Source organism: Theropithecus gelada, chromosome 17 (assembly GCF_003255815.1).
Source record: "Theropithecus gelada isolate Dixy chromosome 17, Tgel_1.0, whole genome shotgun sequence".
NCBI lineage: Eukaryota > Metazoa > Chordata > Mammalia > Primates > Cercopithecidae > Theropithecus > Theropithecus gelada.
The window spans coordinates 40,201,377-40,225,732 of NC_037685.1; the positions used below are offsets into that span (position 1 = coordinate 40,201,377).

The following is a 24,356-nucleotide window of genomic DNA, read 5'->3' on the forward strand; positions in this document are numbered from 1 at the left end:
AAATAACAAAAGAAAGACCTTGTTAAAATATCTTCCTGTCTCCATAGTTTTATCTTTCCCAGAATGCCATATAGCTGGAATCATATGGTATGTAGACTTTTCAGACTGACTTCTTTCACTCAGTAGCATGCATTGATGTTTACACTATGTCTTTTCATGATGATAACTCATTTCTTTTCCGTGCTGAATAATTATTCCACTGTCTGGATGTACCATAGTTTGCTTATCCATTCTCCTACTGAAGGATATCTTGGTTGCTTCCAAGTTTTGGCAATTATGAATAAAGCTGCCATAAACATCAATGCATGTCTATGGAGACACATATCTATGTATTTCTATGTTCATTTCTATGTCTGTGGAAACAGTAAAAAGATCATTGGTTGCCAGGGTTTGTGGGGAGGGAGGAATGAATAGGTGGAGCGCAGAGGATTTTTAGAGCACTGAAATTACTCTGTATGATATTATAATGGTAGATATACGTCCTCACATATTTGTTCAAACCCACAGAATGTACTACTCTAGGAGTGAACCCTAGTGTAAACTACAGACTTGGGGTGATAGTGAGGTGACAGTGTAGGTTCATCAATTGTAACAACTGTACCACTCTGATGGGGATGTTGATAGCTGGGGAGACTGCCTGCGTGGGGGCAGAAGGTACATGGGAAATCTCTGTACCTTTGCTGTATTTTGCTGCAAACCTAAAACTGTTCAAAAAATACTCTATTAAAAAAATCCTCCCACATCTGTTTGGTAAAACTCAATAGTAGCCCTTCTAATCCATAACACTATTATCATCACTTTTGGGTTTATCCAAAAACAATCTATAAATCATATGCTATCTCATAAAATGTATTTTGATTACCACAAATCAGGTACTATCTAAAAATGTATTTATATTATTTTTGTTTTAGTTATATTTTGCCACTTTTAAATATTTACTATTTTATGTTTTATGCAAAAACATATGCCTACACATCTTGTCTCCTTAGTTTATGGTTGTCTGAATACAGTTAATTTTCGTCTATCTACTTAGTTTATTTCCAAATAGTCTTTCAACTAACCTACTAGAGTTTTTAAGTGTCAGGAAAACCTTAAGAAAAAGCCAACAATAAGCAGCCAGGCTTAATAGAATTACAAAGATAAATATTTATGACATTCATTTTCAATACTCTATTTTCTTAAAACTTGGGATTATTCATACCAAATGCTAATAAAAAAATCGCTGCTATCTCAGGGGTTGCCGCAAACCCTAGGCTGCAAGGGTCTCTGTCCTTTCTCTCATCTGTAGGGTCAGTCCAGCACCTTGCCTTTCCACTGAGGAGCCCAGCTCAAAGGTCTAGGGGACGCTGTAAGGCACTCGGGCCCTTCCAGTAGCGTAAAGGGTGTCTTGCTAGTTCTGCCCAGAGTGCAGAGCTGCAGAGAAATAACACGACCTTATCCAAAGTTGCTGAATAGCTGGCTAACCTATGGAACAATAATTATGAAAGGAGAACTTTCCAAATGGGAAAAAGCAAATGGTGTGAAATGCCTGGCATGTGAAAGACACTACAGAGATATTTCTTGAGTGAATGCGTGAATTCTTAGGGGCACTTTCTTTCAGGAAAGAAATCCAGCTAATGTCATTTACATAACTGCAGATTAATAAATACATAGTGATTTTTTATATATGTAAGTAGTATATTGTATTTATAGTCATTAAATGATTCTTCTAAAATGATGAATAAGAGAAATACTAACTCTATGTCTTTTATTAAATCCATTTAATTTCTGTATTAAGTAGCATTAAGGACTATTCCTTAAGACTTAAACAATTATTAATATAAGTGCATAGTAAAAAAAGTTACGTTATAAAACCAAATGTCAGAATGCAAACATCATGTGAGACTGAGCATTCGAAAGGTTATAAAGATACTGTCCTCGCTAAGGAGGTACTCATGGCCAACCACAAAAAGATGGAACTTTCTAAAATAATGTAAAATGTTTAATTATTTTGACATTTCTCTATTCATTCAGCCTTGCAGGAATGATAATGCATTTCTGCTCAATTTCAGGGCTTTGAATGAGAGGAAATCTCAACAAAGGTAGTGACGCTTTTGAAAGCACATTGCTATTTGTTTTTGATTTCGCCTGATGCAGAGAAAAGGTCACTGCCTTTTGAAAAGAAGCTTTCCTTAGTGGAGCTGAATGATATAGTCTAAGTGAGAACAACAAATTTAATAGCAATCTTGGATTTTATAATTCAGGTAGTGGAACATCCTCTCTCTCACAGTCCTCTTCAGATAAGTCTTATAAAACAATGACACAGATGCCTGTTTGTGCCAAGTGAATCATCTGCATTTTAGCATGGGCCGGTAGCCTCAAGTTCTGTATAAATGGCCCACTTTTTTTTTTCTCATCAAAGAGTTCTAAAATATATTAAAAATTCATTTCTATTTCTCAAAACATCAATTAATTTTAAAAAGTACAACAACATGAATTAAAGATGATTATACATAGAAATGGGTGATTCTACCTGTGAATCACATACCTCAGGCTCTAGGGCCCTTCCTCTCTGAAAGACTTCTTCCTCTGTGGGCTGGAATTTCCTGTTCATAGTAATGTATATAACATACTTTCTGCTAGAATAATGTGGATCCTGTTTCAAATGGAAGATGGATATTTGGAAATGTGGGTCCCCCCTGAGAACTAAGACCCCTGGCAGCTTTCCAGCTTAATTTCCAGGGCTGAGAGCTGAGGGCTCTGCATCAATATGACTTGACTTGTCCAGGAAGGTAAAGCTGTTAACCAGTCAGCAACTTCATTGTTGATTTCAGGCACTTCCTCCAAATTCATTTATCTGAACTATAGACTGCTGGGCCAACCAACCCGTTTCTCCAGACAATAGGTCACTCAACTGGTCAAGCTAGTCACATACAAATAATTGGTATTCATTAGGATGTTTTGTCAAGACTCTACCCAATGGGGATCAATCCAAAACTTAAAAAAAAAAAAAAACACTATAAAAATCAGTTGTATTTGTTTGTTACAGTTGTGTCTGGTTAAAAATCTAAAAGGCACACACAAAAAAATAAATTTCATATGTGAAGAGGACATCATAAGGTCACCATTTGCTTTTCTTCTCTTAGATCACCCAAGTCAAGAAGGAGAATGAAAACAGAAGGGCAAACTCCCTGTAAAGAATGGACTACTCAGATGTTGAACCAAAGCCGAGGGAAAGAACATGGAAAGCAGTGGAGAGGCACCAGGCAAGTCACTTTCCCTTCCTGGTCCTCAACCACAGCACTGCCATCTTCAGAACAGTAACTATTACTTGTCCACATCAGGCATCTTCAATACTCCTCAACTCATACCAAGAATTCTGCCCAATCTCAAATAGACCTCCATCCTCCAAACACTGAAACCCAAACCCAAAACCTTACATATATCCACCTCTGACCTATCCCTTCTGAGACATTATGAAAACAAAGTGGCAGTTTCCCTTACTGGAATAAGTATTAAATTTCACTTTGCTTGGTCAATAGATTATTCAGACAACCTTTTTAAGGTAGATCAGAAAACTGAGGGTCAGATTAGTGAGTCGTTCAATGTTACAGAGAAGCTTGATGCCAGTCAAGGGGGATTTAACACCAAGTCCAGTATCCTACAGTAGAACTGGAAGGGCCCTGAAGATCGCCTCCTCCTAGCTCCCATGGAATGGACAAGAGGGTTGAGAATTGAAATTAATTGCCTGTTTACACAGCCAGGCCTCCAGAAACCTTAAGTCAAGGAGTTGCTTTATTTTTTCCCAAATATTTGTTATTTTTTGGAAAGTTATCTCAATATGCTAATACTTCATAAAAACTTACACTTCTTATATCACTCTGGATTTAAGGTTTTTGTGATTTATCTCTATCTGCACACAAATTAGGACGAATGTCAACCTGTGATGTTTGCCACAATGATCTAGCTCAGGTCTCTTTTTCAAGCCTCCCTATACTGCTGTTACTTACCTCCCTGGCGATGAACCTCTTGGATAAGACTAAAGACAATAATTCTATGAAAATAAAAACACCTAGAAAGTTAAGAGGGATAGAACACTAAAACGGCAGTCTCTGCCAGACTTCTTTTATTTATATCTAGGTAGACCCATCTATTCAAAGATGGAATCTGCATCCTCTTTGTCTTAAAAGCCCTTTCATTTTTTAAAAGCCTTCTTTCAAAATGCAAATGGTCCTGGGAGACCCCACTGCTAAGTTATCCAGGAACCCTGGCAGAGTTTAATGGACAGCAAGGTTGGAGCCTAGGAGAGAGGAGTCTCTAGAGGCAGTAAAAAGACACTGATAAAGTGGTGGAGAGCTTTTTCTCCTTCCCAATTTTGTGGAAGGTTATTCAAAGCAATTGTCCTGAGGTTACTGCAAATATTTTCCTTTTTTTGTAAAAAAAAATTCTTTTTCCCCCTCTTCTTTTTCCTTTTAGCTGTTATTGTTCCTTGAAAAGCAGTATAAAACGATACAAACACTCACTGACATGGACCCAATCTATTCTTGACTTTTTAACTGATGGATCACATTATAATGAAGGTATGGTATCATTGCCATTACTATTACTACAATTAGTGGTGAAAAGATAAGTATTCCTAAAATATCAGTTTGAGTTTTTGCACTTGCCCTTAATTCATGCAGAAACTAGTGTAGAAGCAATGAAGAAACCATTCGCACAGAAGAAAAAGCAAAATGGCTTTCCAAAATCAAATTGGTATTTTTAAAAATTCTAAGGTCTTTTGTTTTTTCAAATTATGGCTTTTTATTTCCTGAGTTTCACAAGGTGATATAACTCAGGTAGTTTTAGGGCGCTGCCTCTCATTTTGTAGTATGCTGGGCTGTAGTAAAGTATTATTGGCTGTTGAGTATCCCCTAAACTACACTATTGTTGAGCAAGTTAGAGGGGTCTATATTTCCTGATAGTCTTAAAAATATGGCTCATAGGCCGGGCGTGGTGGCTCACACCTGTAATCCCAGCACTTTGGGAGGCCGAGGCGGGTGGACTATGAGGTCAGGAGATCGAGACCATGGTGAAACCCTGTCTCTACTTAAAAAATACAAAAAATTAGCCAGGCGTGGTGGCAGGCGCCAGCTACTTGGGAGGCTGAGGCAGGAGAATGGCGTGAACCTGGGAGGCGGAGTTTGCAGTGAGCCGAGATTGCGCCACTGCACTCCAGCCTGGGTGACAGAGCAAGACTCTGACTCAAAAAAAAAAAAAAAAAAAAAAAAAAAAAAATATTGCTCATGTGCATTATATAATTGAAAAAACAAAAACACTTCTGTATATTTAAAAATCAGCAACTATATTCCTCTTGTATCATGTTAAATAGAAGAATGTAATTTCTAGCAATTCTAGTAATTATTGTGTTTGTGCTTGAAAATAATTTTGAGAATAAATTGGAGACTCTCAGCCATCCAATCTATTCAATTCATTGGGCGCTTATTAAATCAGTTTTCACTGTTGAACCAATCAGCTGAATCTGTCAGAAAAAGTCTGACTTTATTTTTCAATTCAAACAACATGTAACCACATGCCCTTGTGACAATCACATTGTTTCTAAGGCCTAACTCTAAGGTAGATAGCTTTGGGAAGGAAGTTATCCATAAAATTGTTACCTGGATAAATAATAAGGCATGGCCCCATGGTTACCTGGATAAATAATAAGGCATGGCCCCATGGTTACCTGGATAAATAATAAGGCATGGCCCCATGGGACCTTCTTTTTGGAGAAAGCCAGGTGGGAACGGTCTTTTTGCTTGGCAATCCAGAGGATTTTTACATCCCAGATTAATACACACCATAGTTTCTGGATGAGTGAGAGTTTCACCTTTCTTTTGTAAACTGAGAGAGGGGTAAATAAGGACAGGAGGGTGAAAAAGGTAAAGTGACAGATGAGTTTTAAGAAAGAGTTCCTAGGGAGATGAGGTCTGGAAATAGCTTCCTTTCAAGTATCTGTTTCTGCATCTGCCTCAGAAAGTCTCTGGGAACTCATTGACACAGAAAGCCCATTTACACTGCAAGGCAGTGGCTCTGGAAACATGAGTAATGTCCCTGTAGTTCCTGACTTGTCAGGCAGATTCTCAATGCAGACTAAGAATTATGATGTCCTTGTAGGTAGTTTCTGGCTTGAGGGTGAATTTCTCTTTTTAGTGAGTGGATCAGCATTGCTGTAGAACCCTACCCATGAACTTGTCTGGTGTACATGTAGCTGGAATCATGATCCTGATGTAACATGTGTGGTTCAAGGCCAGCCTCACTGCATGATCTGATAGTAATACCAGGATGGAGTTACCAGCCAGTCAGGAGCAAGCCTAAGTTGGGAGGCAGGTTGTCTATTTCGATGAGACCTTGTCTGTTTATCTCATCACATTTTGTGGTGATAATACACAAGCCCTAGAAATACTTATTTTCATCTTATAACAGCTACTCCAACACAAACTTAACTCTATGCATGAATGCCAGCCAATATAGAGAGAAACACTGTCTTGATTAGTTAGGAATTTTATTTGCACACAAATTTTAGGTAGTATTATAAAGTTAGAATAGTTTTAAAGATCATATATACTAAGCTTTATTTCCTCACACAGTCTTCCAAGTTATAGTAACATGCATCTGGAGAGAAAGCTTTAATGTCTATACCTAGTAATGAAGCTAGTAGAGGGGAGCTAGAACTCCTTACCACTCACCACAGGTTTGCAGGGGACTTCCTGGCATGAATCTGTCCACTCGCCTTGCGAGCGATCCTACCTCCAGCTCCCAATCTTGAGTTGTGTCATTTACACATGTCTATGTAATATATGTACCAAAACATGATATTCCAAATGCTTATGTGTTTTTATACTCATCATGCTACTCTATAATATAACATACCGTCTTATAAAATACTCAAGCGGGTTGCTTAATTTTCTCATTGATACTTCATTTCAGGGTATCTTCTAGAAAGTAGCATGAAAAGTATATGTTTTCATAGGCATTCTAGGATGGGTATACTTTTTATTCTTTCCAGATTTTTAATAGATGTGTTCTTAATAGTGTAATGAACTATAATGAAAGCGTTTGCTCTTTCACCATTTATCCTTCAGATTGTGATTTCTCCTTTACATATCACAAAAGATATAAAACTGTTAAAAATAACAGTAAGTTACTTTCACCTTTTGGCCAATGTTTATACTTATCATTTATGTTTAAATACTTGAAAGAAAGGCCTACTGAGCTAATAAAATATATATAGTTTTAGAAATGACATTAATAATGTCTTTTATATTATTTATAAGTATATAGATACTCAAATCTACTTTCTGGCAGAAAGTATATGCTGAGGCCCAGAACATTAATTCATTTTTCAAAAAGCTGTTTTTTGTTTAATATAATCCCACTTGTGTTTAAATATGTGTCAACATTAATTGGTGTTACCTTAAGATTTTAGTGACTGCGGTCTCCTTTTCTAGAAGGTTCCTTGCCCTGATGCTGAAAACAGACTTGCGAAGCTGAAAATGATAAAAGTATGACTTTAGTTATGGAATGTTAAGAAATAATATACTGTCAAATCATTCAATAGATGACATTGTTAAAACATGAAACATGAATATCTTTGGCTAAAACATCATCATACGACTGACGATTCTATTTTTACTTTTATTTGGGTAGTACCATGAACAAACTTGTGGGGCGCCACGTCCCAGCCACGGGTGGTGCATTGGCTGTGCCTCACTCTGATAATGGCCTTCGTCTGAATAAACTTTTCAGTTTCCAAAGACTTTAATATTGACCCTCATACTGGACTCCTTATTTGTCTTTGATTAGTGCATTGTTCTCTAATCCATATTATGTCTGCTGCAGGTTCTTGGCCTGGAATCTCACACTAATCTGAACAATGAGTTTAGGAGTTGCTTTGCTTGCAGGCATGGGGAATGAACCAAACAGGCATTCAAGCTTGCTTCCTAGTTGGCGATGATAAAATCACTCCAGAGAAGAGAACTAAGGAGAAAACCATCCTGGATGCTGACTATAAATTCAAAGATACACTCCCCAAGGTCAGTTCTGTGTGGCTTACTAGTTGCAGATGTTAGATTGGTGGAAGGCGTACAAGGAGTTAGAGCAGGCAGAAGAAGGGCAAAGAGAAAACAGGGACATGGGCCATTATGTTCCCATAATAATACGTAATAAATAGATTTACAATAATAAATAACTAGAACAAATAATAAACAACTGGAAAGTGTAACTCCAGTAGTCAGACTGAAGATAGTAATTGAAACTTGTTCATTTTGATCAATAGATTAATAGATTAGATTTACTGAGTACTTAGCATGGTATTAGTGACCATAGGAGATTTAGGGTAAATAGAATTTGGAGTTCTTGGTTTCTAGTAGGGAATAGCCTAGATAGGAAGACGAGGGTAGGACACATGAGATCATCAGTGACAAGTACAGTGCAGTAGATGGCACAGCGCTAGATGATACGTAGAAGAGAAAAAACAAATGAGAGGGGCTGGAGCTCTTTGAGGTGGAACAGCGAGTCTGGACTAGTCGGCAAAGGCTTCACTGAAAAAGTGGAGGTTATACTGGGTCTTGAAGGAAGGCTAAGGGTCCTAGAGGCAAAGGCGGCGCTGGGTGAAGGACTGAAGTGGACATGTGTGCACAGGGCAAGTTAATTTGGTGCAAACTACCTGTATAAGTGCTGTGCTAGCCAGATCTTGAAACCAGGCAAGAAGCCCTCCAGGGCATCCTGTGTTTCAAAGTTGAGCGGGGAAAGAAAACCTTCGGAAGACAGAAAACTCTGTACTCAGTAAAAATAGACCACCCAGTTAGTTTCTTTTCAACAAGGGTTAGGTATGTGGAGGTACAAACTCACAGCACCCCATTCTACAAACAAAGCTGTGAACAAATGCTATAATGTCAACCAATGTGTTCATAAAGCCATAGTGGAGAAGAACCAGAGTAACAAACAGGTCTTTTTAGTCACAAATGATAACCTGGATAACATCAAAACTAGCAATCCACTTTTCATATTTTACAGCAAATATGTAATAAAGATCAGCATCACTGAACATACTGGCAATTTCCCCCTCATGAGGAAAGTTGGTTCATTCATTTTTCTGTTCAAAAATGAAAAAACTGAATTGGTTTCATGATTCACGAGAATTCTTAGGAGAAAAATTAATGTGTGGACAAGGAGACAAGAGTGGATACCATCCATTTGGAAATTCCATTTTCTTGGTAGCACATATATGCTATTTCCAATGATGAATCATGAAACTTCCCTACTTCTCCCCTCCTGAAAGAGTTGACTTTTGGCATAATTTTTTTTTTTTTTTAAGATAGTCTTGCTCTGTCATCCAGGCTGGAGTGCAGTGGCGCAATCTCGGCTCACTGCAACCTCTGCCTCCCAGGTTCAAGCGATTCTCCTGCCTCAGCCACCCAAGTAGCTGGGATTACAGGTGCCCACCACCAGGCCCGGCTGATTTTTGTATTTTTAGTAGAGACGGGGTTTCACCATATTGGCCAAGCTGGTCTTGAACTCCTGACCTTGTGATCCACCCACCTCAGCCTCCCCAAGTGCTGAGATTACATGCGTGAGCCACGGTGCCTGGCCAAGAGTTGACTTTTGGCATGGATTTAACCTCTCTGAGTTGAAAGCTCAGCTCCTAAGGAAAGCTGCTTGGAGCTGCTTTTGGAGATGGAAGACTCAGCTGGTGGCCCCATCATCATGGTGCATCTGCTCTTTAGACACCTAAGAACACACATAGTCCTGAGGCAGACCCAGGCACAGAGGCCCTGCGACAGTGAGTTTTAAGAGAGGCCTCCAGATCCCACAACTCTTATTTCGTCTTGAAAGGACAAAGACATGTGTTAGTTGTCTTTCCCTCAGTGGAAGATGAGAGTCTGAATCCAGTCACTTATCTACTGCCCCTGCAATTTCATGTTAGGAAAAACCTTTGGGATAATACCTGGTACACTATTGCCTAAATGATTTCTGCCCTGAACAAGATTGCTAAAAGGCTACTAAATGGCCTTTGTCCTGAACTTGATCTAAGACAAAATACAGTATTAATCCACACAAGGGAGTACTTGAGAACTGTTTTTATAACTAAAGCCAGAGGTAGCAGGAGAATAAATATTGCAACAGAGAAACATCAGATTTAGCTTTGGGATGTTCTTTTGTTTTGTTTTGTTCTGTTTTTTGAGACAGAGTCTCACTCTGTTGCCCAGGTTGGAGGGCAGTGGCGTGATCCCTGCCCACTGCAACCTCCGCCCCCTGGGTTCAAGCAATACTCGTGGCCTCAGCCTCCCCATTAGCTGGGATTACAGGCATGCACTACCACACTGGCTAATTTTTGTGTTTTTAGCATAGACGAGGTTTCACCATGTTGGCCAGGCTGGCCTCGAACTCCTGACCTCAAGTGATCCACCGACCTCGGCCTCCCAAAGTGCTGGGATTATAGGTGTGAGCCCCCGCACCCGGCCTTTGGGATGTTCTTAAAAGAAGGAAAGGATTCACACACATACATATATATGTCTTCTTTCATCTATTTATACATATATATATTTGATATTATATTTGATGTCCTAGATATGTATTCAGATGGTTATATACTTTCTTTTTTTCTACTAAATAAAGAAGGCCTATAGTGATTATCTAGTTATTCCCTTCTTATTTTCTTACTTCTATAGTAAAGCTTTGCACATTTTTTTGGCAAAGGGCATTCTTAGACTGTGCTAGTCGCAAAAACTCAGAGCTACACTGCTCTGCAGTGCCCTCTTCTGGCTCTAAAAGCTATTGACAATCACCTGAAATAATTAGCAAAACAAAGAATACAGAGATCCATTTCATGATAAGTAATTTCAGATCTGAAATTGTAAATTACAGCTATGAAAGGAGTAATTGCTCATTCTGGATCTAAACATATTAGAGATGTGGGAATACAAAGGAAGGAGATGAATGATGTAATTACAAAGAGTTTACTTTGAAAAAAGTCAAAGATTCATTGAAAAAGATTTTCTTTGGTTTTGTTTGTAAACTGAAAACATCCAACTGCCTCAGATAACAATTATTTGACAGGATTAATAACTCAAAACAAGTAAATTAAATTTAAATTATCACAATATAGAGATATTTTTAAAGTCTTGAACTTCTAAGTTAAAACACGTTTCCAGAATTATATACTTTAACACATAATTCAAAACTTCAAGTCAATTTCCATAGAGTTATTTGTGATTGAATAATTTGGACCTGAAAAACATTCCAATGTATGAATCTTGCTGATTTTTTGGCAATGTCTTCTAATTAATGTACATGTTACTCTTTTTTCCCCTTAAAACAGAGAAACCTGGGCCATTCGACCTGTAGTTTTTGAGAGTCTGGATTTTTTTTTTTTTTTTGACAGAGTCTCACTCTGTCACCCAGGCTGGAGTGCATACAGTGGCATTATCATGACTCACTGCAGTCTTGACCTCCTGGGCTCAAGCGATCCTCCCGTCCCAGCCTTCTGAGTAGCTGAGTAGCCACCACATACAGCTAAGTAATATTTTTAAAAAAGAGATGGGGTTTCTTCATGTTGCACAGGCTGGTCTTAAAATGCCTGGACTCAAGCAATCCTCCTGCCGTGGCCTCCCAATATGCTGGGATTGTAGGAGTAGGCCACCGCACCCAGCCAAGAGAGTCTGGATTTTGCCGAAAGTACACTCTTGGTACAGTTCAACACGTTCTTCTGTCTTCTATTTCCTGAAAATTGGCAGCTGGTTCCAGAGGTTTCATCAGACAGACTCTGGTTTCATCCCTTTGGCAAGGCCATAGGTGGCATCAGATTCTTCCATCGAAAGGACCAGAGCGTGTGTGTTTCTTTTTGTGATGTTACGGGTCTTGATGTTCATTTCTTAGATCCATTGACTTCAGTTTGCAAAATTGTCATTTATTTTTATTAGTTGGGATAGTTTTATAATGAGGTGCTTTCCCTCCTGTATTATTTGGTTACCCAGTAGCAAAATTGGTATGGAAAAGCCAAGATAAATGCTTGATTATCGACTTTTACTTATTAATTTTATATGGTTAATTGATTTTGTATCATCCTCTCAAGGTAACCAATTACTGTTTTTAAAATGTCATGATGAACTCAAGATTTAAACATATTTGATGTTTAATGGATTTCAGTCCATGTTAATTACCAATCTTACTCTAAGTCACATTATCTCTACTGTGCTTACTGGGAGTTTTTCAAGTTGGTCAGTCCATAGATTCTTTTTATATGGCCCTCATTGTCTTTGACAAAGCTTCCTTGTTCCTAGTACAAGACGCTCCAAAGTCATCTTGTACACTTCCTATTCAAAATCAATCATTTTCTTCAAGAAGCCCTGGTTTACTTATTGAAAAATTGGAAAACGGTGTTTCAGGAACATATCTAGAGTCCACAGACGCTCACTGCTATGGAGTTGGTCACTGTTTCAAAGATTTTGCCTGGGTTTATTCTGATGTTTTCAATTTAAATTCAGGACCCAGGATTTTTTTTTTTTTTTTTTTTTTTAAATTATACTTTAAGTTCTGGGTTACATGTGCAGAACGTGCAGGTTTGTTACATAGGTATACATGTCCCACGGTGGTTTGCTGCACCCATCAACCCGTCATCTATATTAGGTATTTCTCCTAATGCTATCCCTCCCCTTGCCACCCTGTCCCCTGACAGGCCCCCGGTGTGTGATGTTCCCCTCCCTGTGCCCATATGTTCTCATTGTTCACCTCCTACTTATGACTGAGAACATGCAGTGTTTGGTTTTCTGTTCTTGTGTTAGTTTGCCAAGAATGATGGTTTCTAGCTTCATCCATGTTCCTGCAAAGGACATGAGCTCATTCGTTTTTATGGCTGTGTAGCATTCCATGGTATATACATGCCACCTTTTCCTTAGGATTTTTATTTTTACCTAAGCTTTTCTATATGATATCTATGTCTCCCCTTTTTTCTCCACAAAGAGCACTCTTGATTATGAAGAGCACAAGGGATGCCAGAATTAGATTGTCTCATAGTGACTCAGTTTTATTTTACATTTCATAAACAATAGTCTCAGAATAAAAATACACAACCAAGAAAACTTCTGAATATCTTAAGGGTTTGCATATCTTCTTCCCATTCACCTCCTCATTTGTATATCTGTACTCTATCCATACTAGAACAAATAATTGTTACATATTTTACTCTTCCTGTTATCTTTATGTAGTCTTAGTCCTTACATATGAATGTGAATTTTTATGCCAAATGATTTAAGAGTCCTTTTTGGAGTTCATTTAGGTTGTCTGAGGCATGATTTTTAGTAGATTAAAGGCTCATTGAAACAAGATTACTTGTATCTTACATTACTCATATTCTTAGATCTGAAAGCAGTTTCTCTGACCTTGAAAGTTGAAAGTCAGTTTTCAGGATGGAAAAAATCTGGTTCAGATATTCTTTCCCTAGGCATCCTATATATGTTACTCTACTTTCTTCTGACATAAAGCATTGCTGCTGAAAAATCTGGTGATAATCTAATGTTCTTTCCTTTATAAATCACTTGTTCTTATTTGGGCTAGATACCATTTTTTTTTTTTAATTTAAAGACCTGTCATTTGTCTGGTGTATGTATTGCTTTTAATCATTTACTCCAATATTTTTAGGTGTGTGCTGTCAATATATAGTTTCAAATCTTTTTACGTTTCAGGAAAGTTTAGTACACGTTTTATTCTCTTGCTGTGGTTTTTCTTCCTTAGGGACACCTATAATGCAGATGTTGGACTTTTGACTTTCTTCTATTTGTCATTTTTCTTGCAAATCCATTTTCATCTCTTTTTTTTCATTTCTCTTTGATTTAAAAAAAAATTCCTCTTCCTCATTTTCTATTTCTCACTTTTGAATCATCTGAGGTCTCTTTATGTTCCTTCTAGTTCAGTCTTCATTGCTTTAATTTATAACTTTTCTGAGTTCTGGCACCTCATTTCTGAGTTTTTCTAACTTTTTCTTTTGAGCTATTTCATCCTGATGTAATTTTTAATGTCTTTTAACTAATTTTTCAATAGTACGCTACAGTTTGAGCTGGTTAGAGCACATTTTTATGGGCTGCTTTCCTTGTCTACGGGGACAGTATTCTGCTCATTGTTTTTTTCTTATAATAACCCTTGCAAGGAATTTGGCTTTGATAATTTTCTCTTACTCGTTTTTATACAAAATTAGCTTTCCCAAACAGTTTAGTATTTCTCTTCTAACTTCAGAGTTTCCTCTTCTGTTGTTTTAATATAGTGATCAAATATGGTAGCTTTCTTTCTGGAATTTCCAAGCTCTGTTTCCCAATCCTCCTCCCCCTGCAAATTTTGTCTGGCTCTGCTTTTATCCTGATCACTCTTGTCCCTGGCTTGTTCAATTTTGATTGTGCTCCTGGATTTTTTATTTCAGAATGGAGCTAAGAAGATGTTCTACTGTTCCATGAACACTGGATGCTATGTAACTAAGCTTGGTTTCCTCCCACAGACACTAATAGCATGCAAATCATGTGGCTATTTGTTTGTCTACACTTGCTTTTATTTTGGGTTTGTGGATTACCGAGTTTTATGGTAAATATTAACTATAGAATTGGGGTTTTGATATATCTGTATTCTTTTTGTTTTCATGTGGGAATTCAAGATTAAAAAACAATGCCAATGCCTCTGTCATCTTTATAGAAGAAGGCTCCTTAATTTTTTTCTTGAATTTTGAAGTAGATTTATCAATTTTATGACTGTTTCCAAAGATCAAAATTTCAATTTTGTTGATATTACTTATCACTTCTTTTCCTTCCATTTGATGAATATCTGCTTTTCTCTTTATCATTTCTTTCTTTCTGCTCTCTTAGTGTTTTCTTGGTTAATTTTTCTAAATTCTTGAAATGAATGCTTGGAAGATTAAGTTAAGCCTTTCTTTACTAGATAGTCATTCAGGGCTATATTTTTTCCTCTAAAAATGCCATTAACTACTTCCCACAAGTTTGATGTATCTTTTGTTCATTATTTTTTAGTTGTAGATATTTTCTTATTTTCATTGGTGTTTCCTCTTTGCTTATTTGAAAGTAGTTTTAAATTTCTGAATGTGTAGGGTTTTTTTGTGGTTGTTATTTTCTTATTGTTAGGTTTTGGATTTTATTACATTTTGGTCAAATATTATCTTTTCTAGGACATTGATGTGTATATGTTTAGATGTCCTTGTGATATAGTAAATGGTTACATTTAAAAATCATTCATGTGTTCTTGAATTAGAATGTTATTCTCTAGTCATTGAATGAAGAATTTTATAGATGCCCATTGCGCATTTAAAAATGTACATTTTAAAGCTTCTACATCTGTATTTCTTGGCTCCTTGATCTGTGCTGAGGGGATATACACATATTTTAAACTTAATCTTCAAACTAATCCTCATAGGCAGGTAAGGTATTATTATCTCTTTTTTTCCAGATTAAAGATCTAAGACTCATAAAAATTAAGTTGTCTAAGTTCACTCAGATAATAAATTGCAAAATTATTACTAGAACTCTGGATCCTGCAGCTTCAGTGTTAAAATCTTTTCACTGCATTATGATGTCTATCTAAAATGTCACTAGGCTTAGTATAAAAAAGCATTTTCTAAACTATATTATAACAAAATATTACCTGCTTGACTTGAAATATTTGGTTTACACATATTATAAACTTTTGCTATTCTCACATCCTAATGCAAAATCGAAACTAACCAACTTTTTGTTTGTTCTACATATGTATAATTCATTTTCAGTATAATGACCCTGAAGCACTGAGAGAGATCAATATATTTCCTAACTCTTTAAAGCTAGTATGATCCATTTTTTATATTTTACACTTACTGATTCCTTAAAATCTGGGATCCATCAAAACTCTCAATCAATCAGAATATTAATTTGATTAATTCGATCACCCAGAAGTAACCACAGACCTATCTTGAATATAGATTCCTTTGGGATGCTGCACTGCTTAGACCCATAAAGATGCTGCACTAAAGAACCATAGCTTGACCCTAGAAACCACCTTCAGAATGAAGCCATCAATATATATTTGACAAAGCATACCACAAGTATTATAAATATTCAGTCGTTTTTTTGATTTACAATGTTAACAATACATTTCTGTTTCTGACTGAGAAAAATTTGAGTGGCTCCATTTTTCTTTTCTCACTTTAAAAATATTAACAGGTTAATAATAAATGGGAAAGTGATTATAAAAACATATGACCATAAGGCACAAAACCATCATCTAATGAATACGGCTTGATGAATGTCATTTCTGCTAGAAAGGTGTAGTGTAATTATTGTAATGAGTCACTTTATTGAATAAGTCTCCCAAATAAAATATAGTAATTGGGAATAAGCAATTATTTAAAATTGCATGGGTTGAAGGTGGTATCTCATTTGACTGTAGTTGAATTTTCATGCACCCATGAATTCAAAATAAATCCCAAAGTGCATACGACAGATCATGTGTTTGGCAAGATGTTTCTATAAAATAAACTTTCTCTGGAATTGACGTTATGCTTAGAAAGAAAATTTTAAAAGGTGATTAATGTGAGCATCAGCAAGATTAAAATTTTGATTATGGATATATATAAAAGTGAATACCATTATAATGCCATGTTATGAAGCTTTGAAGAGTATCTTAAAATGAGAATTTTGTGAAAAGAGAATTTTAGACGATGGGTCAAGATTTCTTCTTGTAAGTTATTTCAATATCATATGTTCTGAACTCTGTAAAAACACTATGTGTAGGAGTTAAAATATGCATATAAACCTGCATGTGCACGTGTGTGCACGCCACACATACGCTAAATCTTCACCCTTCCTTTGGGCTCCAAGGCACCCAGTACAAGTTGATCCCTGCCCTGTGTGAAACATCTTTTTATCTTTCTGTGAATTCCAATAGATTGTAAACTCCTTAGGATATGGATAACGTATTCTTTGTTTGTTACATTTTCTTTCATTGTCTAGCACTGTGCATTGTTGGTGCACAGTGCTAGACAAAAATTAAATTCATTTCAGATTCAAAAATTGAATTTTCATATTAAAATATTATTTTCAATTTTTACTCCTTTTTCTGTTTTATGTATTTTAATGTAGTTAGTTCTTGAAAATAAAAAATATGAATGAGGTAAAAATTACAAAGAGGGACTGCTTATTCTGAAATGAATCAACTAACTTGATATATAGGAACATCTTGTAATATTAGAAACTAAACAATTTAAAACTTAATTGATCTGATTATTTTTGCACTTGAATTTTATGACAATGCTTCGGCCACTAACACAGTAGCGTGGGGTCCCTGTGGTCAAAAGTCTAACATCTTACACATCAAATAATGAAACTAGTTGTGCAAAAAATGAGGGAAAAGCAATATCTTTGATTATTGAAACAAATTTAGATAGGTTTAATATATAGTATTTAATGATAAACTATAAATATATGCTAGGTAGATTTTAATTACAAAAGTAAAAGACAAAATGACTTTATGATTATATCTAATATAAACAGGAAGGCAAAGATTGGAAATCTGCACAGACAAAAGAAGGTGAGTGGGCTTGTGATTCTAGAGTAAATGTCAGATGCTTTTAACCTGTTTGTGAATTTAGAAATTCCACTTTTTTTTTTTTTTTTTATTTTGAGATGGAGTCTCGCTCTGTCCCCCAAGCTGGAGTGCAGTGGCACGATCTTGGCTCACTGCAACCTCCGCCCCCAGGCTCAAGCAATTCTCACGCCTCAGCCTCCCGAGTAGCTGGGACTACAGGTGTGTGCCACCATGCTCAGCTAATTTTTTGTATTTTAGTAGAGATGGGGTTCCACCATGTTGCCCAGGAGGGTCTCGAACTCCTGAGCTCAGGTGATCCACCAGCCTTGGCCTCCCAAAGTGCTGGGATTATGGGTGTAGAAATTCCAAATTTAAAATCTGTGGCAACACAAGGAAACAGGACTTGGACTGAACACCATCATCAGCAGCAAATACAACACACTGAGACTAGCATGACACTTAATACAAGAGAAAATTTATAAGTAAAACTATACTCGGAATAAGAAAAAGTTTAAAAGGAAGAGTAAAATGTAAATTTCCAAGATAGATTTAGCAGCAGCCTTAACTCCTTGATACCTCTTTTGTACATAATATAGAAAATGTGATTAAAACTCTTTTATATTACCTATAAAAAATTCTTAATCCTAGACTGATTTACTTTTGACTCTCAATGAACATTTACTAAGGAATACAAACAGCTGATATATAATTCCAACCTAAAAATGGTTACACAATTAAATATTCTGCAAAAATAACCATTGAGAGGGAATTCCTACTCTTATGTTAGTTGAGGATAGAAAGGTGTGTTTGTTTACTCAGGGCCCAGCAAACTGTTTGCATATAATGGTCTGCAAAAATGATTGCTGGACAAAAGGGTGAGTGCTCACACACATAGATACTTTGTTTTTAGCTTGAGGATGTACTGCAAAGACCAGTAAGAAGAAAAATTGGTTAGATTTTATATTATGCATCTTTTTATTTCCTTTCCATTATTGTGGCTAAATTGGGAATCCATTATCTACTAAAGCATTTTTAAGCTAGAGAGAAGTGTATAGAGTTTTCATATTTGACATGATGAACACCAATTCTTCCCTTTGAGATACAACCCATAGTTACATGGTAGCATCATGTCATCTGTCACTCTTTTCCTGGAGATACATCTTGAATGGTACTGCAGAGATGCTAAGCCATTATTTAAAAAAAATTCTTTCAAGAGAGCAAAAGCCCTAAAGATGAAAACAGGCTGTTCTCTTTCCTTCTCTCTCTGTCTCTGTCTCTCTCTCTCTCTCTAAGGTGAATGAACATTCATTCATCCTGGAAATTATAGATCAGGCTGAGTAACTTGCTATGCGAGGATTTACCAGAACAAATTATCAAGCACTCTACAGTCACATAGAACATTATAAAATGCTGTATGACAATCAACAAAACAGAAGAGTAAATCTTTCCAGAATGACTTAACTTACTTCTTCAGATTTGAAGACACTATGTAGACAATGCTGATAGCAACTAAAATATCAACAAAAATCAAACTCTAAAAAAAAAATCAGATTCATGTACAATAAGGAAATTGATCAGTAATTAATATATTGCACTCGACTAGACTGTTACATCTGAAGGTTAAATGTATGTAAAAGTCTTTTGTCCTAATTGATGAATAGAAGTCTGTTTGCTGAGTCTGACTTCATGGTACAGTTTAATAACAGTAATCTTTCTTATCTGGTTGGAGAGGCACAGAACATATGCTAGCCCAGGTGCAACGCTAGGTATTTAACATTATTACATTATTTGATTCTCACAACAAACCTTGAAAATGAGAATTATCTCTACTTCACTGATGAGGGTTGGAACCTGCACCACTGAATCACTCTTCTACCCGGTTTCCCTCAAACAGTTACATCAAGCACCTGATGCTTTGCATACCTTTGCAGATATGCCCCTCTCTGCCTGGGGTGCTTTCTTCCTCTATCAATCAATCATGTTTCTTCTGTAAGGGGAACTTAGGGGGTTCTGCCTCATGGTTCCAGTAATACTTTTTACTTTCACGCATGTGTGTGCATCTCCTCCCACTGGACTATGAGCTTCTCAAGGGTACAGTTCGCAGCTTGCTCACTGTTGAATTCCCACAGCCCAGAGAATGGCAAATGAATAATGGGTGCTCTATAAATGTTTGTCGAATGACTGAATGAATGTCGATGAGTTATAAAATAAAATGGGTAAACAACACATAGTCATTCCAATGCTCATTTTCCTCTTTACTGTACCTAAGCTAGCTGTTCATTGTGAAGGCTTATTAAAGAACTATCTATATGCTTCAGCAGAAAGGAGGCTGACAAGAGGGTGGGCAGACATTGCCCTACTGTTGGAGAAATATTCACTGTTCATTATTATATGGGCTCAGAGTCTATGCTGGGAAGTACAGGGGCATGAGGTGGAGGTGCTGGGACAGCCCTCATCCTCCACGTGTCTCAGGCTGGCGTGGCTCTAGGAGGTTCACTCATGCTTCCCAGGCTATTGCAGGTTCTGACATAGGAAATGGTGCATCAGCCAAGATAGCAGCACAGAACCATCCTCAGGCCACAGGGCAGTGAGACGCCCTAGACTCAACCACAGGTGAGACCTTGACCTTGACTGGATGTCTCGCTTCGGAAGATAGAGTGGGCTGCTTTTATTACAGGGTTACTGGAAAATCAAGTTCACATCTCACTTTATTAATCACCACTCTGTTTAAGGAATCTAGAGTTTAATTTCAATAATATGGAGGAAAAATACAAGTAGAAACTGTTGCTTGCTTGCTTTCTGCTTGGAAACTGGAAAAGCCCCTCTCAAGATCCTTGAATCAGGAAGAAAAGGAACGTCTCACAATTGCTCACAGGCAAGGGAGGTAGCAGGATAAAGGGATGGGGGAATGATCACTCGGGAAGGTCGTTTCTATGGAGTCTCAAATGACAGGCAGAAAATACTCTTTCCTGTCTCTTCCTTTTAGGATCTGGGTCAATCCCAAGATTTTAAAGATTTTTGTTTGCTGGTTGTTTTCTGGGAGAAGGACAGGTATTTTAAACTGCATAATAAAGGTGATCCACTGGGGCTATTTTTAAAAACATGCAAAAAGGTTTCTGCAAAGTGAGGTTGCCATGGGAATTACTCATCCCTGTTCAAAGCCGGGGTAATTACTGGGAGAAAATCTTGCCTAATGTGCTTTTGTGTTTTCTGCAATGCTTCATCAAACCCCAGCCCCCTTGCGGGGTTGCTGTCAGTTTTTTTCCCTCCCTTAACTTATAGTCTTCAGGTACCTGGGGCTTCACTATTTTCCCTGGAAAGAGAAAGGTGATTCCCTCTAGCACAGCGAAGTCAGAAGTTTCTCCTGTACAAGATAACCATTAAGAGAACAGTTTTATTTTATTGTTCCTTTGTGTGTGTTATGAGAATCACCGATAAGCCATCCTCTAATGTCCTTTTCCTTTCACTCCAGTCACTGAGGAAAAATAGCCTCCATTTGCACAATTTGCAGAGGGCTGGGTGGTTTTTTTTTCATGTAGAGTGAAGAACCTTGCCTGCCACTTTACTGTGACTAGCATCTCCAAAGGCAATTGGGATTTTAATGGAAATTTCCAAGTGCTCGCCGGAAAATACTTTATAAGGGGAGCTAATGGTGGTAGGGTCTATGATTGGAATTTTTGTTCTGTGTTTATGCGCTCTTGTTTTTAAGCGGCTTTCAAGTTTCTTAATAAAAATGAAAAAGGCTTGCCGTATTTATAATACAAATGCCAGAATGCTGTCTCCGCAATTTCTGCTTCAATTAAATCCTTATCACGGAAATCCTTTGAAGAGGGATTTTCTGCTTTCGATTTCCCGGGCCCAGGGGCACTCGACAAGGGTGTTATGAAGAACACCAAGAACGGTGGGAACTATTGCCGAAAATGGTGGATCCTGAAAAGAATTAAGTCTACTTTTCTGACAACCTAGATCAAGTCAAAGCTTTAGGAAAGCGTGGATAAGTAACAGGAGCAGTTGTCTTGCTGCCTCCCATATAGGGTCCTCTGATGAAGAAAAAATACGTTTTTGACATTCCACTTTCCAAGTGGGAGCAATAATACATGCTGTACGGGATAAACTGTGTTATTCCAACTGTACCTGGGGAGGGTTCGCTTCGGGCGGGCGCTCAGAGGGGCAGGTCACGTTCTCTTTAGACTCCTCCTCAGCCCAGCACACACCTCTCAAGAATCTTTTTATGTTTGTCCTCACCAAATCAAAATACCGTGTTCAGGAAATATGAGAAACAATCACATTTCCTTTTAGAGAGAAAATAAACTCATATTTCAATTTTGTGTTTCCGGTGGGATAGTGTTACTAGAGATTTTTAAAAGCATGTCATGGTTTTGTGACTTTGGCCATAACGCCTATCAGCTCTCAATCCTCTTCCTGGAGATAAGTGGTCACAACCACAGCCCAGACTTCTGGATTACAATCTGCTTTGGAAACAAAACAAAACCTGCTTTCTAGTCTATGCAAACTGCAATTTCAGACTGACTGGCTGAAGGCAAGGCACTATCTTCCCACTTGTTTATTCACTGACATAAGACGTTCTGCTTCCATGCCCTTTGCACAGTGTTGAGTGGATTATAACTGTGAAGAAGAGAGGTGACAAGTTTAGTTAAAAAAATAAAAATAAAAAAAGCCAGGCATGGTGGCCATGCCTGTAGTCCCTGCTACTTAGGAGGTAGACACAGGAGGATTGCTTGAGCTCAGGAGTTCAAGGCTATAGTGCACTATGGCTGTGCCTGTGAATAACCACTGCACCCCAGCCCGGGCAACACAGCAAGACCTTGTCTCTAAAAAAATAAAATAAAATAAAAGATAAAAGTAAAGCCTCTAAGGATAGCTAAGAGTAATATGCAAGCCTGTAAGGATAGTTAAGTGTAATATGTCCATATCATAATTTTTCACTAGAAATTTAGAAGCAAAGGATGATCTCAGTTGAAATCTAATTAGTGTCCTGGAAGACCAAGCACAGAGCAAAAACAGAGAGATGGCAATCCTAGGGGAGAAACAAGCAGATGGAAGAGTAACAATTGAATGTAAAACAAATGGAAATTTCCCTGAGCAAATATCTTAGTTGGGGAGTTGAAAAGACTCTCGTTGGAGCAGTTCTGATGAAAAAAGACATATAAGAAATATCCTAAGAAAGGTTCTGAACTCCAATGACACACAGAAAATCTTGCAAGTTTTCCCAAAGAAACAAGCAAACCAAGTCTACCAAACAAAAGCCTAATTACTAAAAAGAAAAAAAAAAAGACATTGGCATCAGACTTGTCATCTACAATCTTGGATTCTGCAAAGAGAGTAGAATAGCATCTCTAGATGGCTGAAGGAAAATCAACACATGGAAATCCTTGAAAAAGAAGAGACATCCTGCACAGAAAATCATCATCATTTTCATCAAGAGCAACATGACTGAACTACAGCAGAGAACCTGGGAACTGGGGGAGAGGTAAACGGGAGAAGTAGTATCACATTAGGGGAGGGGAGGCGAGAAAAAGGAGGAGAAAAGGGGGAGGTGAAAAAGGGGGAAAAAGGGGAGGCAAGAATAAGGAGGAGAAAAAGGGGAGGCAAGATAAAGAGAAAGGCAAGAGAATTCCAGAGGGTTCATCCCTGTGGGAAGGGAAAGAATGTAGAGAGAAAGAAGATCCTGGAGGATGAAAGAGTTGGCATTTTACTGTCACATGACCACAGAGAAATATGGATTTTGTTATAAGCAAAAGAAAAAGGGCAGTAACAATGTAAAGGAATAAAAAACACTCTAGGAATTCCAAAGTGAATGCTTGCAAGTAAGCTAGATGTTTTTGCAAACTCTACTGTTTAATCTCTTTAATATTAACATACAATTATTAATCTTTCATTTTCGAACTGAACTGACGTTATGTGACCAAGCTGATAGATACAGTTTGATATTATGCATACATATATACACACAAATACATTTATATATTATATAATTATATAATATATATTACATATACACATATGCATTTATATTATATATATTTTTATATAATACATATTTATATATTAATATACAATATATAATATATTTTATAATATATAATATATACATACATATACATTTATATTATATATTACATAATTATATAATTATATTTATATGTATATGTGTGTATATATAAATGTTTACTTATTGTACCCAGGCAATACATTTTATGTCTTATGTCTTTTTTTTTTTTTTTTGAGATGGAGCCTCACTCTGTTGCCCAGGCTGGAGTACAGTGGCGCAATCTCAGCTCACTGCAATCTCTGCCTCCTAGGTTCAAGTGATTCTCCTGCCTCAGCCTCCCAAGTAGCTGGTATTACAGGCACCCACCACCACGCCTGGCTAATTTTTGTATTTTTAGTAGAGATGGGGTTACACCATGTTGGCCAAGCTGGTCTCGAACTTCTGACCTCAAGTGATCCACCCGCCTCAGCCTCCCAAAGTGCTGGGATTACACAGGTGTGAGCCATGGCACCCAGCCCTTATATTATTTTTTTAAAAAGTGAATAAATGAAAAGTTACATTTCTTTAAAATTATTACCTAAATTTGCTTTATTTATATATAGTTCCCTATTAATATTTTGCTGTGGAATCTGAAAAAAAATTTTCCCATCTACTTTTCAAATGATAAAGAAATAGGTAAACTAGAACACAAATAAGCTCTTGACCCTAAGTTCCTGCCACATACTAAGCATTGAATAAATGGCAATTCTTTTGACTGATTTTAGAGAAA

At 37.1% G+C, this 24,356-nt stretch overlaps 1 protein-coding gene across 2 annotated transcripts in view; it reads right to left on the reverse strand.

Moving 5' to 3' along the window:
• NALCN (sodium leak channel, non-selective) overlaps window positions 1–24,356 on the reverse strand; it is a 339,729-nt gene that overhangs the window by 60,485 nt on the left and 254,888 nt on the right. For both annotated transcript variants that reach the window (XM_025364831.1, XM_025364830.1), the window contains exon 18: window positions 7,435–7,508. In XM_025364831.1, coding sequence (XP_025220616.1) covers window positions 7,435–7,508 — 74 coding nt within the window. The remainder of the gene's footprint in view (window positions 1–7,434; window positions 7,509–24,356) is intronic.